Here is a 19080-nt window from a genome sequence, read left to right as displayed (position 1 = left end):
TAGTGAGAATGCTGTGCTAGAAAGAAGTTACATAGTGCCTCTTAAGAAAATGACAGTCTGCAGCTAGACGCGTTTCTCATTGTGCTGGCGGTTGGACTAGATGACCCTGGAGGTGCCTTCCAACTCTTATAATTCTAATATTCTTTTTAGCAAGTAGAATCATAGAGTTGGAAGGGACCTCCTGGGTCATCTAGTCCAACCCCCTGCACTGTGCAGGACACCCACAACCCTCTCGCTCATCCACTGTCACCTGCCACCCCCTTGAACCAGCAAGTAGGCATGAACAGGATACTTTCATAATTTCTGAGGGTCCAAAGTGAAACCAGCAGATTGGTACAGGTTTTCCGGCCAAGGTTTTCCAGCCTAGATGGCCGTGGTCTGTTAGTTTTAGCCCCTGACATTTCACCAGGTGGTGATCTTGCCAGAATGTGCATTTATTCATTCCCATCTGCCATCCTACCTCTGAAGATGCCAGCCACGGTTACTGACAAAACATCAGAGACCAGAACTACCAGACCACATGACAACCAGTTCACACCAGCCAATAAAGCTTCCAACAATTCCTAAAACCCAACAGTTGTATTTTTAAAAACATGCCAGCTATGAAGGTGCTGGGGTTCTACGCATGAAGCTGGGTCAATGTATGCGGCTGATTGAGATGGGGACATCCCACTGCTAAAATGCTTGTGAGGCCTGCAAATAGCAGGCTTAGTATCTCGCAGGTTTGTGAACATTGTGGGCTAATCTTCTCTCCTTCCTCCTCCTGCCCCGACTGTCTATTCTCCCCTCCAGGTGGGTAATGCAGTGCCTCCACCCCTGGCCAAAGCCATTGGACTCGAGATCAAAGCGTGTGTGTCGGCCAAAATGAAAGAGGATGCCACAGGTACGTTCCGGGCTCCCGGCTTTGAGCACTGCATTTCTCAGGGGAAGGGCAGTGGCTCAGTGGCAGAGCCTCTGCTTGGCATGCAGAAGGTCCCAGGTTCAATCCCCAGTGGCCCCAGGACCAGACAGCAGGGGATGGTGTGCCTGAGGCCCTGGAGAGCTGAGTGGACAATGACTGTGAGGGATCAGGCATCTGATTCAGTATCCAGTGGTTTCATGCGTTCCCCACATGAAGACTGTCTCTCCCCCCACCCTCCTTTTCTGTCTGAGAGCCAATTTGGTCTGGTGGTTAAGACTGGTGGTCTCTAATCTGGAGAGCCAGGTCTGATCCCCCACTCCTTCTCCACATACAGTCAGCTGAATGACCTTGGGCTAGTTTCTTAGAGCTGTTCTCACAGAGCAGTTCTCCTAGAGCTCTCTCAGCCCCACCTACAGGTTGTGTGTTGTGGAAAGAGGAAGGGGAAAGTGTTTGTCGGCCACTTTGAGACTCCTTTAGGTAGAGAAAAGCAGGGTAGAAAAAACCAGCTCTTCAATCTGTGACTCCTGGAGGGAGGCAGACCACATGGGGCATGCCATACCCTATTAATATGTAGTGTTCAGGTTTGGTTTGTGTTTTATAGGAGGTCACTGTCCTTTACCTCTTGCTGGTTAAATCAGCTACGGACACTTGGAATTATGCCACAGTGGGTTGGGTACAGCCACAAAATGGCTCCCGTATCCGGTGGAGTCAGCCACAAAATGGCTACCACAACTCACCTTCGGTCACCCGGTGCAGATCTTGGGGCTGAGGCGGCAGCTACTACCCAAGCAACGTTTTGTAAAAATCTGCCCATCAGATGTATTTATGGACCAAGAGTCTGATTGCATATAAGGCTGTTTCACGTCTCTTCATTCAAATCTCTATTTTTATTTACAGTATTTATTAGGTGCCCTGGAGAAAAGCAGCTGATAAATATTTTCAATAAATAAAAATACGTAAGATAGGGAACACACAAAACATAAAACCAAATTTGAAATCACAAGTTTCAGACTGCTTTTAATCAAGTGTGGTCCTGAAAAGCCATCTTCAGCTGCTTCTGAAAGAGCAACAGGGTCTGTTTCATCTTCCTTGGAGAGGCTGTTCCATAATTGTGGGGCGGCCACTGACAAGGCCCTGTCTCTTGTGTGCTTGAGCTCAGTCAGGAAGAAAAGCAACCAAGAAATATTTTAAATAAATACAAATACAGTTTTAAATGAAAAGCCATAACACTGCTTGATACTGGATCAGGCTTTTGGTTCATCAAGGTCAGTATTGTCTACTCAAAACGACAGCCAGGTGCTCTCCAGGGTCTCAGGCGGAGGCCTTTCACATTGCCTCCTACCTCATCCTTTAAGTGGAGTAGCCAGGGATTGAACCTGGGACCTTGCGAATGCAAGCAGAGGCTCTGCTTCTAGCCACAAGATGACACCTTTCTGGAATTCACCCTGTTGCTTCTACTTTGTGCCCCCTTGCAGATACCATCAAACGGGAAAAGATGGACATCTCGGATTAAATGCGCTCTCTTTTGATTCCTCGGATCCAGCACATGAACACCCAAACATGCACTGATCGTTTTAATTCTTGGTCATTGTTTCTGGGTTTGTTTGTTTTTTCTTCCCTCTGCACTAGCTGAAAGCTGGCAGAGGGGGGGGGGGTGTATTTCTTTTTTTATTTTAATTATTATTATTTGTCTCTGTTCAGCCTGTATCTGTGAGCAGTGTTTGTCTCTTTCAAAGCCGTTTCGATGTTCCAAACAATCAACACGAGACCATTCTCCAGTGATCAATTGTACAGTGCCTGCCACTTCATGCGTGTGCGTGTGTGGGCTATGTGTGTGTGTATGCGTGCGTTTGGGGGAGGGAAGGGGGGTAAGGACGATGTTTTTATTATGCATTGTATTGGAAAAATTAATCCGCCACTTTATACAAGTGTACTTTATGTAGTTTTTATATGTTGTAATATTTCTTCCAATAAATCTCTCCTATAAATTATGCAAAGGGACATCTCTGACTTCCTTTCCGTGAATGGCTTTGCTTCTCTCACGCGTTTGGCTATGATCTGTTTACGACGGAGACTTGTAACCACACAAAGCTGCCTTATACAGAGGCTGACAATTCATCCTTCAGGATCACCATTGTCTGCTTAGGCTGGCAGCAGCTCTCTGGGGTCTCTGGTTGATGCCTTTCATATCACCCACTGCCTGAAATGTTTAACTGGAGATTGCCAGGGTTTTAACTCAAGCCCTTCTGAAGAGCTACAGGTATCCCGTGTTCATTTTTATATACATTCCCTCCCCCTGATGATATGCACAGCTTTGGCAGCTTGGTGTAGTAGGTAGGAGTGCGGACTTCTAATCTGGAAAGCCAGGTTTGATTTCTCGCTCCTCCCCCACATGCAGCTAGCTTCCCTCAGTCCATCAAGCTCAGTATCTATCCAGACAGGCACCCGCTCACCAGATTCTCAGGCAGACGCCCATCACATTACCGATGCCCTGGTCCTTTTAACTGAAGCCATGAGAAGGGAACCTGCAAGCTAATACATGTAACACAAAAGGTTCTGCTACTGAGCCGTGACCTGGATGGCTCAGGAAGGCCTGACTTCATCGGATCTTGGGAGCTAAGCAAGGTCAGCCCATTTAGATGTGAAGCCCCCAAGGAGATTCAAGGTCTTGATGCCGAGCCAGGCAATGACCCACCACCTCCCACCGTCTCTTGCCTGGCTGCCAGACTGCCCTACAATTGCAGGATCTCCATGCTAGACTGCACACACACCCCATATGGCAGAGGTGGCCATCTGGCAGGGGCTCATGGGCATTGTAGTCCATGGACCTCTGGAGACCCACCGTTTGGCCACCCCTGAGCCACAAGGGAGGGAGGTATATAAATCTAAACAAATAAACAAGATAAATAAATAGATAAATAAAGCGGGTGTCGCTTGTTGCCGGACGTCGCGGCAGCGCCTCGCTTCCCTTTCCTCTACGTCCGCTCCCTCCTTCTCCTCCTCCAGGCGACCCCGCCCACATCGCGAAGCCGCCCGCCCGTGAAATTTGGTCCGCCGCCGCCGCCGTCCGGAAGGCGGCGGCCAATCAGGGCGTTCCCCCAGGGTCCTTTGCGCGCGGCTCCGGAAGTGGTGGGGTCGGAGGCCGCGTTCGAGGCCTGCGCTTTCCTGCTCGGGCCGGCGCTGCGGCGGGCGAAGATGCCGACCGGCGACTACGAGTGAGGAGCGGAGCGGGGCGGGGGGGCCCGAGGGCTGGGGCTCGTGGGAATGGGCGCGCGCGTGTTCCGAGGACACGTGTCTCTGCCGGGCCCCACCTGGGCGGTGGGGAGGGGAAGGCTTCTGCCCCGGGGGCCACGCGGGACACCGACTAGGAGGAAGGCCTCGCCCGGATTAGCCGCAGGCTGCCGCAGCTTGGTGGTTGGACCCCGCTGGTTCCCTTCTTGGGCTGTCCTGGAAGGGCGGCCTACAAAACTCACTTTATTTAGTTGAGTTAGTTATTTAGATTTTTATACCGCCCTTCCCTACGGCTCTGGGCGGTTTACATAAAACGTATGCAACGTTTACGTAGAACAATATCAATATAATAATGTAAGGGATATCAATGTAACAATACTGATATTAAACTAAGGGGACCAGATTTTAACATTGGTAAAGCAGGACACCATTGACCGGGGAGGTTCTTGATTCAAAATTTGGTCTATATGGAGCAACAAAACTTTTCATAGAATGTAAAAATAGTATTGTAATATATATATATATATATTAAATTTCAGCATAGGTACCATTTGCCAGGTGCCCCCAGATGTCCCTGGCAAAGTGCTGTTTTAGATAAGGGAACTTTGTGGCCCTGTACCCCACTAAGGGTCAGGGATGCCAGCCTCCAGGTGGGGCCTGGAGGTACTGATCTGAACGGTGGACTTTGGCATTGTACTTCAATGAGGATTCTCTCATACCCCACTCTCAAATATCCATGAATTTCCCACTTGGCAACTTTGGTGTACAAGAATGGCGTTGTTTTTTATTTAGAAAATTCCTATTTTGCCTTTTTTGTCTTTAACAGGAGCCGCCACAGTGGCTTACAAATTTATTTACTTGTATTATTTCTGTTGTTCCTTTCCCTCTGGAACTCAAAGTACACAGAAGGAGTGAATCCAATCAACAGAACTGGACATTCTTTAAACAGCAAAGTAGGATTTGGGTTGTAGAACCAACCAGTAGTCTGAAAAACAGAACTGAAGTAAAGCATGACATTGTACAGTACAAAAATTCCACAATAGGATCCAGCCCACAGGGTGGCTCTCCAGATGTCCAGGGACTACAATTCCTATAAGCCCCTGCCAGCATGCACACATAACAAAATCATATTTTAGCCACCATCCCAGGAACACTCCTCACTGAAAGAACTCAAAACAGAGCTTGCACACATACATGTAAAGACGTAAATGCATTTTTCAAAAAATATTATCCCCTCTAACGTGCCTTGTAGCACAAGAGCCTTTGCAATTCTTGGCATAAAACTTGTGTTTATATTTGTGGGGTGGACATCTTTCCGTGTGTGACTAGCACTACAAAATGTCTTGTGTTGGAAAACTTTTCACTCCACCTCACTGGGTGGACAGGGTGAGGTGAGTCCTCACTAGGCTGGAAGGGAACGGGTGCCAGTGAAGTGGCAGAACAGGATGGCCCAGTTGTTTCGGAGGCTGTCTGGTCACAGCTGGCAGCTTATATGACCGAAAGTTCCTCCGAGCAAAAGCAGTTCCCTGCATGTAGAAAGCCACTGTGTCAAGGAGATGGTTGCTGACTGCATGGGTTCCCCCTCATGTTACATGGACTCGGTGTAGAAGGACAGAGATGGTGAATAGCTAGAAAGGGGTTGGGGAAAGCATGTTCCGGAACATGAGGGTTCAAAGGAGTCCATTTTAAATAAATAAAAATTAAAATAAATACAAAAAAAAATCCAGAGGCCTCAGAACAGAACCTTAAATTTCTTTCCTCTGTTTCAGCTCCAAGCCCAGCTGGGCAGATCAAGTAGAAGAAGAAGGAGGAGATGATGGTGAGAGACTGCTTTCTACCACAGGGCATGGGAACTAACTAGGGATGCCAATTTCCAGGCGGGGCCTGAGAACATCCAGAAAACATTAACCTCTTTAGCCTTTCTTACTAGGGAAAGTGTCCCATCTCCTGGATCCTTTTAGCTGCCCTTTTCTGCAGCTTTTCCAGTACTATAAGACCTTCCTTTGAGGTGCAATGACCAGAAACTCAGTGCCCTCCCTCTGGAAATGAGATTGCACATTGCACCCCTTCCTGATTCACTAGAGCAGGGGTAGTCAAACTGCGGCCCTCCAGATGTCCGTGGACTACAATTCCCAGGAGCCCCTGCCAGCATTCGCTGGCAGGGGCTCCTGGGAATTGTAGTCCATAGACATCTGGAGGGCCGCAGTTTGACTACCCCTGCACTAGAGGGAAGCGTTGCACCTCCTAATCCACGCTCTGATGCTCCCTTGCCTCCCACCATAGATGCTACTTTGCTTCCCCATCCAGACAAATGCATCACCAGTGACTTGCTGAAGGACATTCCACTGAGTGGGGTGACTAGCGTGGAACGGACTGTTGAGCCAGAGCTGGTGAAAGGAGGTAAGAACCAGCCAGCCGAACCCTGGGTTGTTCTCCCGAGAAGAGAGTGGTGGAAACAGTCCTCATCCCTTGTTTCTCCCCGCTTCATTCGCAGAACCCCTCCCCTCCCCCAAGGAGCTAATTGATGGCAATATCAAAACAATAACTGAATACAGGGAAGAGGAGGATGGTCACAAGGTGAAGGTGAGTGAACTGTCTTTCGGTGCCCCTCCAAGAGAGGCGGAGAACACTTAGAAACAAGGTTGAAAAAGGGGGAACTTTAGGAGTCCCTCCTATCCCTCTGGCTAATTTATAATTACAGTTGCTGCGCCATCCGACTAACCCCTGTCCTGGTTTCCCAGCCAGCTTCCCCCAGTGCTCACATCCTTCAGACGGAAGGCAGTTAGCGGCTTCACGAACAAGGATGGTTTGGGCAGGGGGGGGGCTTGTAAGTGCGACTGGGGCATAGCCCTGAATTCTGACCTTGAGTGAGGAACAATTGTGCACATTTTTCTGGAGTCTGACCCACTTGCTGTTGTGTTCGGCAGATCATTCGCACATTTCGGATCGAGACCCGGAAGGCATCCAAAGCTGTGGCAAGGCGAAAGGTGAGTAAGGAAGTGAGGACTGTGGCATCTCCCCCTCCCCCAGCATGCCAGGATTCTGTTTAAGTAATTTCAACCCCGCCTAAACTTACAGTCCAGTGGAAAGCTGACAACAACACAAAGTACACACAAACACACTCAAGGCTTGCTTGTACTGAATCAGACCCTTGGTCCATCAAGGTCAGGATTGCCTGCTCTGACCGGCAGCTGCTCTCCAGGGTCTCAAGCAGAGTTCCTTCCCATTCCCTTCTGCCTGCCATTTTCACTGGAGATGCCAGGGATTGAACCTGGGACCCCCTACATGCCCAGCAGAGGCTCTGCCACTGAGTCAGGGTCTCAGGCCAAGGTCTTTCCCATCCCCTCCTGCCTGGTCCTTTTAACTGGAGATACCAGGGATTGAACATGGGACCTCCTGCCTGCCAAGCAGAGGCTCTGCCACTGAGCCAGGGTCTCAGGCCAAGGCCTTTCCCATCCCCTCCTGCCTGGTCCTTTTAACTGGAGATACCGGGGATTGAACCTGGGACCTTCTGCATGCTAAGCAGAAACACTGCCTCTAACCCACAGCCCCCACCCTTTAATTATTATAGTAATAAACATGTGATTCTGCCTTATACTGAATTAGTCCCATAACCTCTCTTGCACCATCTCATCTTGCCAGATTGGCATCAGTTCTCCAGGGTCTCAGTCCAAGATCCTTCACACCATCCCCTGCCATATCTCTTAAACTGGAGATGCCAGGAGTTGAACTCAGGACCTTCTGCATGCCAAGCAGAGGCTCTGCCACTGAGCCATAGTCCCTCTCCATTTCAGTTTGCTTTCATGGTTCTTGATAGCAAATCTCGTACACTTTGTGGATGCTTTAGGATGCTTTAAGATGCTTAGGGCTGATCCTGTGTTGAGCAGGGGATTGGACCAGATGGCCTGTATGGCCCCTTCCAACTCTATGATTCTGTGATTCTATGAGCAGGGGGTTGGACTAGATGGCCTGCATGGCCCCTTCCAACTCTATGATTCTATGATTCTATGACTTTCATTAGTGTGTAGCCTTTTGGTTACTTTTCTGCCCTGAGGAGGACTGGAGCACCCAGAATCAAAGTCTGTTGCCTTGGCGGCTTTTTTACAGGCATTTTTTTCCAAAGGTCAATCTCCTTTGGGCTTTTTTCTGTGGAATTCCTGAGCAACACGTTCTGTATTTGGGATCTGCTGGATCCTTCTCGCCTTTCAGTGATCGCAAGCAAATCCAGAGGCTCCACTTCTATTCTTTTCTTCTGTTTCTTAGAACTGGAAGAAGTTCGGCAATTCAGAATTTGATGCTCCAGGCCCAAACGTGGCCACGACCACCGTGAGCGATGATGTTTTCATGACTTTCATCACCAGCAAGGAGGTGAGTGCCGGAGTGGAGGGAATGAACTTTGCAGTCCTAATAGATTCTGGTAGGTCGCCGTGGTTGTCTGAAGAAGCAGAACAACATTTGAGTCCAGGGGCATCCTTAAGACCAACATAGTTTTCTTCTAGTGGTCCATCCGATAGTACGTCCCATCTTGTCCACCCTGTCTCTCTGCCAATGTACAAACCCAAAAAGGGAACAAAAACCCAACCTTAACAAAGTCAGGAACTCAGAAGCTGAGCTATAAAACAATATAAAATTGAAACAGTTATTTATTAAAGTGCACCAATATTAGGTTAAAAACAAAGTAAAAACCATATTAAAAACTGTACAGATCTGTAGTTTTTTAATACGGTTTTTACTTTGTTTTTAACCTAATATTGGCGCACTTTAATAAATAACTGTTTAAATTTTATATTGATTTATAGCTCAGCTTCTGAGTTCCTGTCTCTGCAGATTTAAACACACAAGCGAGGAAAATGAGAATTTAGAAAAGCTCAGAGATAAAACACAATATATATTTCAACTTTTTAAAAAAAAAACTGCAGGCCTGCTAGTTAATTTAACCAAATGCGGTCCTGAATAAACCTGCATTCAGCTGCTTCCTAAAGATCCAGTTGAAGTGGCCGAGCAGATCTCCCTAGGAAGGGGCTAACACCAAAAAGGCCCTGTCTAGTGTGCCCACTAAATGAGCTTCTTTGATTGATGGGGGCAGTCAGAAGGTCCTCTCCCTATGATTTTAATTCCTGGGCAGGAATATATACTCAGGTTCCAAGCCATGTAGGGATTTGAAGGTAAAAACCAACGCCTCAAATTGGGCTTGGGAGTCAGTGTGATTGTTGTGTTTCTGTAGCACAGCCAATCGCTCCCCATTCCCTTTGCAAGCCAAGAGGCCGTGTGACCCTCAGGTGGTTGGCAAAGGGGCTTCCGGTCACTCGATCCTCCCTTTTGCCAGGACTTGAACTGCCAAGAGGAGGAAGACCCCATGAACAAGTTGAAAGGAGGGAAGATCGTGTCCTGCCGGATCTGCAAGGGCGACCACTGGACCACTCGCTGCCCTTACAAGGACACTCTGGGGCCCATGCAGAAGGAGCTGGCCGAGCAGCTGGGGCTGTCCACAGGCGAGAAGGACAAGCTGCCCGGAGGTGAGGGCGGGGAGAGCTCCAGGGGGGGGGGGGGGAGAAGCGAGAGCTGGGCCCCTGTCTCTGAAGCAAGACCTCGTGTTTCCGCAGAGCCTGAGCCGGTGCAAGCCCAGCAGAGCAAGACCGGGAAGTACGTGCCTCCCAGCCTGAGAGATGGAGCCAGCCGCAGAGGGGAGTCCATGCAGCCCAACCGGAGAGGTGGGTGACGTTCGGGTGGGGCCGAGGGGAAATCTGCCATGGCCAGCTGGCCGTGGCCATTCATTGGCAGCAATTTGGGCCCGCCCTGTTTCTTCTCACTCCTCGTGCTAGGTTTGCTTGGAAACATAAGAGAAGCCATGTTGGGTCAGGCCAGTGGGTCATCTAATCCAGCACACTGGGGCCAAAACCCAGAGGCCATCAGGAGGTCCACCAGCAGAGCCAGAAGCCCTTCCCCTGTTGCCCCCCAAGCACCAAGAAGACAGAGCATCCCTGCCCCAGACAGAGTATTCCATTTATACCTTGTGGCTCAGAGTCACTCACGGACCTCTGGTCCACGTGCTTACCCAGCCCCCTCTTGAAAGCGTCTGTGCTTGTAGTCACCGCCACTTCCTGCAGCCGCATATTCCACCTGTCCATTAGTCTTTGGGTGAAATGGGTCTCTGTTCTCCCCCCACCCTCTTAGCGGACGACAATGCCACCATCCGGGTCACCAACCTCTCCGAGGACACCCGAGAGACCGACCTGCAGGAGCTCTTCCGTCCTTTCGGGTCCATCTCCCGCATCTACTTGGCCAAGGACAAAACCACCGGCCAGTCCAAGGTGAGGACAGGCAGGTTGCAAGGCGGGCGAGGGGCGGAAAAGGCCCAGGGGAAGCACAGTCCCCCGTCCCCCCTTTTCCTGTGGCTTTTCCCCTGGACACACGAAGCTGCCTTATATGTATTCATTTATCTTCGACTTTACATGCCGCCCTTCCCTGACGGCTCAGGGCAGCTTGCAACATTTCATAAGAGAAAAACTACAAATAAAATAGATCGAAACAGGAAATTCACCTCCTTTTCTCTGGTAGGAAGGAGGGGGGACGTAAAGCGCTTTGTGTTCATTTCTAAATGATGTACACATGTTTATCCTTTGTGGAGTGAAAACAGTTTATTGGTGGCATTTCCAGGCCTCAAACCCAGGCCCAGTGAAACCCAGTGAATCTGTGTCGTACGCCCAGCAGAACTGTTTCAAGTCCCACAGGGCCCTGATCTCCACCAGGCCAGTGCCGAAAAAGCCCTGGCCCTGGTTGAGGCCCCTTTGACTTCTCTGGAGCCGGGAATCTGGAGCAGATTTGGTGTGCTCCATGCTAAACCTCTTAGGGAAGGGGGGCTTAGTGGAGAAGAGACCCCTTAGTCCGTCAAAGTCAGGATGGTCTGCTTAGACTGGGAGCTGCCCTCCAGGGTCTCCGGTTGGGGTCTTCCACATTACCTCTGCAGCTCTCCAGCGTCCTTCGTTTGACCCACAACCTGATCCCCTTAATTGGGAGATACCGGGGATTGAACCGGGGACCTTCTGCGTGCCAAATAGAAGCTCTTTTGCCAACCTGCAGGCTCCCCTACCTTTACCCTCTTGGTTTTTCCCATGCCAGGGCTTTGCCTTTATCAGCTTCCACCGCCGGGAGGATGCTGCCAGGGCAATCGCAGGAGTGTCTGGTTTTGGCTACGATCACCTGATCCTCAACGTGGAATGGGCCAAGTAAGTGTCATGGGGAGGGGGGAGCTGAGGGGAGCTCCCAGAGGCAATCGGGGACCCACTTCCAGACCTGGGGTGTCGACTCTGAAAGAAACTAGATTTGCAACAGTGGGGCATTGTTCCACGCAAGCAGAAAGCGAGCGTGTCAGGAAGGAGGCTAGGTCAGGACCATTTCCAGTGAAAATATGTCCAAATTTCCTGTCTCAAATGAGAAAAAAGCTTCAGTCTGTGCTTGTACCGCAGTGAAATTTTCTAGGAACTCTGGGGGAGTCAGGAAGGAAAGGAGCCTTAGATGGCCTACCCACTCCAGGATTGTGACTTAGGTCAAGGCTTCCTTGGTAAATTTCTATGCCCAGCGTGTCCAATTTGGTGCCCATGGGCACCACAGTGCTCACCCACACCTTCCTCAGCACCTGTCAAGTGTTCTTAGAAAATGGGTTTGATTCCTGCCCAGCAAGACACAACAAAAACAGAGTCCAAGAGCACCTTTTGGACCAACCAAGATTTTTTCAAGGTGGGAGCTTTCGAGTGCACGCACAGAGTGCTTGCACTCGAAAGCTCCTGCCTTGAATAAATCTTGGTTGACCTTAAAGATGCTACTGGACTCTTATTTTTGCTGTACCGTGGTTTTAGTTTAGGTTTCTTTTATCTCCTGTATCCCAATGTGTTTAATTCCTTGGGTTTCCCTATGCGGTGGGTGTGTGTATGGCTGTTTCCCTTAGTGGCCATTTTGTGGTCGCCCTCGCCATCCTGTGTCAAACTTCCAAAGGTGCCCTCCGGATCAGAAAAGCTGAGGGCGCCTGATCTATACAGGATGGGCTTTCTCTGTGCCTGTGACTTGGGCGGATATCCTGGACCGTGACTCTTTGGTCACACTATGAAGGAGTCAAAAGTCACTGGGGAAGGCAATAAAGCTGGGGAAAGCTGACGGCCTGGCAGGAGGCGGACAGGGTCCATCAAAGAAGCCGCAAAGGGCCTCCGTTTGCAAGCCCTATCAGAGGGCCTTCCGAGGGACGCTTGTAGAACAAGTTTGAGTCCAGCGGTGCCTTTAATTCTGGGGATAAGCTTTCATGTGCAGGACTCCAACATCGTCCTGTCGCTTCAGACTGTCAGAGCGTTCGATTTCCCAATAAGCCAAACTTCTGTATAAGAAAGGTTCTTTAATCCGGAAAGAAGACATCCAAACAGCTTCGTAGACTGAACTGAGGGTTATAAACTTGAGTCAGTACAGCACAGTTTCCCCCTCCGCTTGGGAATGGATTTCAAAGGAAGATGAAACACAGCAGCTATCAGAAGGCTAGACGGAGGGGCAGGAAATGGAGGGGAAGAAAAAAGGGGGAGGCAAGGAACTGCAGTGAGAAACGAGTAGCTATAAACCGAACAAGTAGAATAACCTTTAGGGGCCAGAAACATGTAGCTAGCAAGCAGGACAAGGGCAGGCAGCAATTAATCATGCCAGAAGGACCCGGGGGATTCTGACAGACCAGCACAGCAATCCACACGAATCTGCTAGGGTTGCCTCAAGTCAGAAGATGGCCCGTAAAGCTCCCGTAACTCTTTTGGGTGCTGCTCCTATAGTGCTGGGTGGCCTGTTGGTGGTGGGACCCGGATGAATGGCTGGCTTGAGAAGAGAAGAGAAGCACTATAGAATCATAGAATCACAGAATCATAGAGTTGGAAGGGGCCACACAGGCCATCTAGTCCAACCCCCTGCTCAACGCAGGATCAGCCCAGAGCATCCTAAAGCATCCAAGAAAAGTGTGTCTCCAACCTTTGCTTGAAGACTGCCAGTGCTCCGAAAAACATAGATTCATATCTCGTCCACACGATTTGTTGTTTCTTTTGCCTGGCTTGGGAAGGGGATACAATAAGAGAAAGAAAAACCTATCCCAAGGCTACTATAGATTACTAAAATTACTATACAAAATAAATGAAGTAAAGGGTTCTTCGTTCTTGTTTGTTAATTCTCGTGTAGGATCCAACCAGAACGGTTTCTAGATATGTCCCGTTTTCAAATGGAAAATTTCCCCAACTGTTGTCCTTTGGATGTACATGTCATGAATATCCAAATTGTGAAACTCAACCTCTGTTAAATAATATAGCATATATATCGGTCTTTGGCTCTTGGGATGCTGTAATACCACCTGCTCCCCTATAGTAGCCTTGGGACAGGCTTTTTCTTTCTCTTACTGTATTCACTACAAACCGTCCCACTTGTCTATATTTGCTTGGCTCGGGAAGGGAGGCAGAACCCCAGTCCTTGAAGGAAAACAGGCTGTAAGTGAAGTAAAGCAAAGCTGAGGGCAGCAGAAGATACGCACAGCTACGTCCAGTTCTTAGGGATGTAGCAGAAGCGCTGCCCCTTCCAGCTTTATCACCCACCCCGTGGCTTGGAAGGCCACTTTTCTATCTTCAAAGTTGATTCTCTCCATTCCCGTGTTGATCGCCAGATCTCCCTTCCTGCCCAGACGCTTAACAATTCTCTTCTTCTCCCTCCAGACCTTCCACCAACTGAGACCTGCTGCCCGGCACTCTTCCTCAGCAGAAGCCACTTCCCGTTCTCACGGGAGGGGTCACTCAATAATAAAGGTTCAGTTTACTCTCTCCTGTGGTGTCTCCTTCTGTCCAAGCAGGCTCGTCCCTGGAGGGAGTGGTCCAGCAGCACTTCAGAGGTGACCTGCTTCCTTTGCCGTGCTGAATTTTGACCCAGTCCTGCTGGGGATTGAACCTGAGACCTTCTGCCTACCAACCAGAGGCTCTGCCACTGAGCCAGGGTCTCAGGCCAAGGCCTTTCCCATCCCCTCCTGCCTGGTCCTTCTAACTGGAGACGCCGGGGATTGAACCTGGGACCTTCTGCCTGCCAAGGAGAGGCTCTGCCACTGAGCCAGGGTCTCAGGCCAAGGTCTTTCCCCTCCCCTCCTGCCTGGTCCTTCTCACTGGAGATGCCGGGGATTGAACCTGGGACCTCCTGCCTGCCAAGCAGAGGCTCTGCCACTGAGCCAGGGTCTCAGGCCAAGGTCTTTCCCATCCCCTCCTACCTGGCCGTTTTCACTGGAGATTCTGGGGAGTGAACATGGGGCCATCTGCATGTCCTGGTCCATCATGGCTTCTCTTATGTTCATAAGACTGGGGCAGTGATGCTTGGGGGGCCACAGGGGGAAGGCTTCTGGAGTTAGGGGCCTCCTGGGGGACGTCCTGATGACTCCTGTGGTTTGGCCACGGCATCACACAGACACTTGAACCGGATCCAACGTTGCTTCTCTTTGTCCTTACGTTCCCATGACTTCTGCTTTTCAAAGACAGAAGTGTTGTTTTGTGTGGTGAAATCACCCCTGGGGGGTGGGAGTTGCGTGAGCAAGTTTTCAGATTTGTGGTTCCTCAGAGTCCTGTCTCCGACCTGAATCTCTCCACCAAGACCTGCCCTCCTGGACAGCAAAGATTTAAGAACTGCAGAGTGCACAAGACTGTCAGCTTTGATTGTGGGGGGTGCCCCCATGGGAGGGGGATAAAACCAAATATAGAAAAATAGAAACAATTTATTTTAACGTTTTTTAATCCATTATTAGGCCACAAAATCTGGCATTTGTGGTGTACATTCTGAGATCTGTGTGCCCCCTAGAATCCTAGAGTTGGAAGGCACCTCCTGGGTCATCTAGTCCAACCCCTTGCACTATGCAGGACACTCACAACCACCTGCCTAGTCACCTGACCCCAATTCCGTGCCCAGATGATGCCCCCCCCCCCACCAACCAGAATCCCTGGCCAGTTCTACCTGGAAGAAGTTCGCCTCCTGATCCCAAATAAAGATATCCATGATTTTTAAACATTTATGAGCTCTAATCATAAACTGCTTCACTTTTTCTGTCTTTGGTTAGACCCCTAACCTTTGTGGTTCTCACCTGTTTTTCAGGCTGGGATTTTATTTCCCGTTACGTTATTTGCCGTCTCTGGGGGGAGAGGGGGGGCCTGGTCGCACAGCCTGAAGGACCCCCCTCCCCCCCTCTCCTCCGCTCTCCGCCGCCCACAGCACCTACAGCAGACTCCCTTCAAGCTGTCGGCCACGGCCGCGTAGACCAGCGGGTAGATGCAGATGTGAAAGTGGACCAAGATCTTGGCCAGCTGGTAGAGGGTGTAGATCCACCGGATGGCCCCGCAGTCCTCCGTGCCCCCCATGCGGGTCCGGAGGTTCAGGTTGCGCAGGATATGGAACGGCAGGTAAAACAGCGCATGGAGAACAACCACTGCGCACACCAGCAGCTTCACCTTGCGCTTCTCAGCCACGGTGATGTTCTGGTTGCGCAGGACGGTGGCCAGGATGGCCCCGCAGGAGAGGGTGGTCAAGAGGAAGGGCAGCACAAAGCCGAACGCCAAGAGGAACAAGCTGTAGGGCCAGTACTGCTCCAGCTGGGCCTTGGAGGTGCTCCCGAGGCACTCCGTTCGAGAGGCGCCATGAGTACCGTTTCTCAGTTCGGTGGTTGAGAATCGGAGCACCGGTGCGGAGAGGGCTGCCACCAGGGCCCACACCCCGGCGCTGAACAGCTTGGCGTGGCGGGGCTCCAGGCGCCCGTGGGCGAAGAAGGGGTGGACGATGGCGACGTAGCGGTTGAGGCTGATGCAGGCCACGAAGAAGGTGCTGCCGTAGAGGTTGACGAAGAAGAGGAAGCGGTCCAGCTTGCAGAAGGCCAGGCCGTAGCGCCAGTCCTTCTCCGGGTAGTAATACAGCACCAGGGGCAGCAGGGAGAAGGCGTAGAGCAGGTTGCTGACCGCCAGGTTGAAGGCGTAGACAATGCCCGTGTGCCAGGAGGAGCGCTCGCGGGTCAGGAAACGGAAGAGGGCAAAGCCGTTGCCGGCAAGAGCCAAAACAAACTGCAGAGCCAGGATGGGCCAGAGCTTTTCCTGGAACTCATCCAAGCCCTCTTTGCAGGAATGGGCCATGATGGTGAGGGTTCTGCTCAAGCCAGGGGGTCTGCTCTGTGGGAGAAAGAAGGGCGGGGATGAGAATATGGATTTGCTGAAATAGTGGCCTTCTGAATCAGATCCCTGATCCATTAAGGGTCCTTTTGACAGGAAATGCCGGGGATTGAACCTGGGACCTTCTGCATCCCCAGCAAGAGGCTCTGTCACTGAGCCAGGGTCTCAGGCCAAGGTCTTCCCCATCCCCTCCTGCCTGGTCCTTCTAACTGGAGATGCCAGGGATTGAACCTGGGACCTTCTGCCTGCCAAGCAGAGGCTCTGTCACTGAGCCAGGGTCTCAGGCCAAGGTCTTCCCCATCCCCTCCTGCCTGGTTTTTCTAACTGGAGATGCTGGGGATTGAACCTGGGACCTTCCACCTGCCAAGCAGAGGCTCTGCCACTGAGCCAGGGTCTCAGGCCAAGGTCTTTCCCATCCCCTCCTGCCTGGTTTTTCTGACTGGAGATGCAAGGGATTGAACCTGGGACCTTCTGGTTGCCAAGCAGAGGTTCTGCCACTGAGCCATGGTCTCAGGCCAAGGTCTTTCCCCTCTCTCCTGCCTGGTTTTTCTAACTGGAGATGCCGGGGACTGAACCTGGGACCTTCTGCCTGCCAAGCAGAGGCTCTGCCACTTAGCCAGGGTCTCAGGCCAAAGTCTTTCCCATCCCCTTCTGCCTGGTCCTTTTAACTGGAGATGCCGGGGATTGAACCTGGGACCTTCCACCTGCCAAGCAGAGGCTCTGCCACTGAGCCAGGGTATCAGGCCAAGGTCTTTCCCATCCCCTCCTGCCTGGTCCTTTCACCTGGAGATGTCGGGGATTGAACCTGGGACTTTCTGCCTCTGAGCCTGGATCTCAGGCTAAGGTCTTTTCCACCCCCACCCCACCTGGTCCTTCTAACTCATCCAATCTTCAACGCTAAGCCGGGTCAGTCCTGGAGACTGCTGGGACAGGGATCCTGCAGGGTAGTCCAAGGTTCTTAAGACCACAGGAAGCCCTTCTTGCCATGGAAACAACAAACATCTACATACCTCCAGTCCTACTTTGACCTCTTGGTGGGAAAAGATAATTGCAGAGGTTCGGAGAGAGACGCTGCCACGCTGTGGTTCTGCCAGCCACTATGAAAACCCCTGGAAGGCAAAATCGGTTCACAAGTGCTTCTTCCCTTCGGTTGACCTCTGCTGGAGACAAGGAACTGGGCGAGATCAAGGTCTGGTCTCACCAAGCAGAGTTCTCCTTCCAGTTCCTCTGGAGATCCCTGCAGATAAGGGTCAGACATCGCCCCGCAGCCCACTTCAGTGAACGCGCTCTCTGACTTAACACAGCTCAGGGGTTGCCAACTCCTTCCAGGGGAATTCCTGGAGATCAGGAGGAAGGACCTGGAGAAGGAAGGATTTGGGAGATGGGAGGCCACAGAATTCATCCTCTGGCTGCCATTTCTTCCTGGGTAATCGCGGAAATCTGGAGACTGTTTATAATTCCGAGCAAACTCCAGACCCACTTAGGGGTCGGTAGCCCTCGGACTGCCCTTCTCCCCTCCTCGCTTCCAACTCCTCTGGGCGTAAAGCAGAAGACTCCACTGGCTAGCCAAGAAGCATTGTTGTCACGGAGGAAGTGAAAAGTTAAAACGAAGCCCTGACCACTTCCTGAATTTTTGACACAAGACCCTACTGTGCACAGTCAGCACTGAGATCGCTTCCGTGCACAGGAGGCCAAAAGCCGCGTGAAGCCCAGACAGAGCTGTTCAGACTTGGGGTTGCCGGCTCTGGGTTGGGAAATGGCTGCAAACTTTGGGGTAGAGCCGGGAGAGGGTGGGGTTTGGGGCAGGGAGGGACCTCATATTCCTATGGAGTCCCCCCTTCAAAGCAGCCCCTTTATCCATGGGGAAAAAGTCTGGAGATAAGCTGGAATTCTGGGGGGGTCCCAGGTCCTGTATGGAGGGTGGTTTCCCTGACCCTCCATGGGGTCCAACGCCACAGAGTCCCCCCTCCCAAGCAGCCCTTTCCTCCAGGGGAACTGATCTCTGCAGTCTGGAGAGGAGCTGGAATTCCGGGGGATCCCCAGGCCCCACCTGGAGGCTGGCATCCCTGATCCTCAGTGGGGTCCGAGGCCACAGAGTCCCCCCTCCCAAGCAGCCCTTTCCTCCAGGGGAACTGATCTCTGCAGTCTGGAGAGGAGCTGTAATTCCGGGGGATCCCCAGGCCCCACCTGGAGGCTGGCATCCCTGACCCTCAGTGGGGTCCAAGGCCACAGAGTCCCCCTCCCAAGCAGCCCTTTCCTCCAGGGGAACTGAGCTCTGCAGTCTGGAGAGGAGCTGGAATTCCAGGGGATCCCCAGGCCCCACCTGGAGGCTGGCATCCCTGACCCTCAGAGGGGTCCAAGGCCACAGAGTCCCCCTCCCAAGCAGCCCTTTTCTCCAGGGGAACTGATCTCTGCAGTCTGGAGAGGAGCTGGAATTCCAGGGGATCCCCAGGGCCCACCTGGAGGCTGGCATCCCTGATCCTCAGTGGGGTCCGAGGCCACAGAGTCCCCCCTCCCAAGCAGCCCTTTCCTCCAGGGGAACTGAGCTCTGCAGTCTGGAGAGGAGCTGGAATTCCAGGGGATCCCCAGGCCCCACCTGGAGGCTGGCATCCCTGATCTTCAGTGGGGTCCGAGGCCACAGAGTCCCCCCTCCCAAGCAGCCCTTTCCTCCAGGGGAACTGATCTCTGCAGCCTGGAGAGGAGCTGGAATTCCAGGGGATCCCCAGGCCCCACCTGGAGGCTGGCATCCCTGAC

General features: G+C 51.7%; 3 protein-coding genes across 5 annotated transcripts in view; 2 read left to right on the top strand and 1 right to left on the bottom strand.

The window, feature by feature from the left end:
- The window catches only part of DNMT1 (DNA methyltransferase 1), a 43761-nt gene extending 40869 nt beyond the window's left edge, over positions 1-2892 (top strand). For both annotated transcript variants that reach the window (XM_077329760.1, XM_077329758.1), the window contains exons 33-34: positions 793-883; positions 2377-2892. In XM_077329760.1, the coding sequence (XP_077185875.1) occupies positions 793-883; positions 2377-2414 (129 nt within the window). In that variant the 3' untranslated portion in view covers positions 2415-2892. The remainder of the gene's footprint in view (positions 1-792; positions 884-2376) is intronic.
- Positions 2893-3963: 1071 nt separating this feature from the next.
- Positions 3964-13959, top strand: EIF3G (eukaryotic translation initiation factor 3 subunit G). 2 transcript variants are annotated; one of them, XM_077329757.1, is made up of 11 exons: positions 3964-4116; positions 5902-5951; positions 6440-6532; positions 6627-6715; positions 7060-7119; positions 8396-8500; positions 9459-9648; positions 9736-9843; positions 10307-10443; positions 11252-11358; positions 13855-13959. In XM_077329757.1, the coding sequence occupies exons 1-11, from the start codon at positions 4097-4099 to the stop codon at positions 13868-13870; spliced, it is 975 nt and encodes a 324-aa protein (XP_077185872.1). In that variant the 5' UTR covers positions 3964-4096; the 3' UTR covers positions 13871-13959. The 2 variants fall into 2 exon arrangements, with proteins under 2 accessions (XP_077185872.1, XP_077185871.1); XM_077329756.1 differs by having other exon boundaries at positions 6416-6532.
- Positions 13960-14890: 931 nt separating this feature from the next.
- P2RY11 (purinergic receptor P2Y11) lies at positions 14891-17916 on the bottom strand. Its single transcript, XM_077329755.1, has 2 exons — positions 17337-17916; positions 14891-16326 (listed from the first exon to the last, which is right to left on the bottom strand). The coding sequence occupies exon 2, from the start codon at positions 16288-16290 to the stop codon at positions 15262-15264; it is 1029 nt and encodes a 342-aa protein (XP_077185870.1). The 5' UTR covers positions 16291-16326; positions 17337-17916; the 3' UTR covers positions 14891-15261.
- Positions 17917-19080: the final 1164 nt, after the last annotated feature.

This window comes from Paroedura picta, chromosome 3 (assembly GCF_049243985.1).
Source record: "Paroedura picta isolate Pp20150507F chromosome 3, Ppicta_v3.0, whole genome shotgun sequence".
Taxonomy (NCBI): domain Eukaryota; kingdom Metazoa; phylum Chordata; class Lepidosauria; order Squamata; family Gekkonidae; genus Paroedura; species Paroedura picta.
The sequence above is the reverse complement of the archived record's forward strand: the minus strand, read 5'-3'. Positions and strand labels throughout refer to the sequence as shown.

What these genes read in the sequence shown, in the direction of transcription:
- P2RY11 (XM_077329755.1), bottom strand. Translation starts at nt 16,290, where the DNA reads ATGGCCCATTCCTGCAAAGAGGGCTTGGATGAGTTCCAGGAAAAGCTC.
- EIF3G (XM_077329756.1), top strand. Translation starts at nt 4,097, where the DNA reads ATGCCGACCGGCGACTACGA. An exon ending in GCCAGAGCTGGTGAAAGGAG is followed by an intron (nt 6,533 to 6,626) that starts GTAAGAACCAGC and finishes CTTCATTCGCAG; the next exon opens with AACCCCTCCCCTCCCCCAAG. An exon ending in AAGCTGTGGCAAGGCGAAAG is followed by an intron (nt 7,120 to 8,395) that starts GTGAGTAAGGAA and finishes TCTGTTTCTTAG; the next exon opens with AACTGGAAGAAGTTCGGCAA.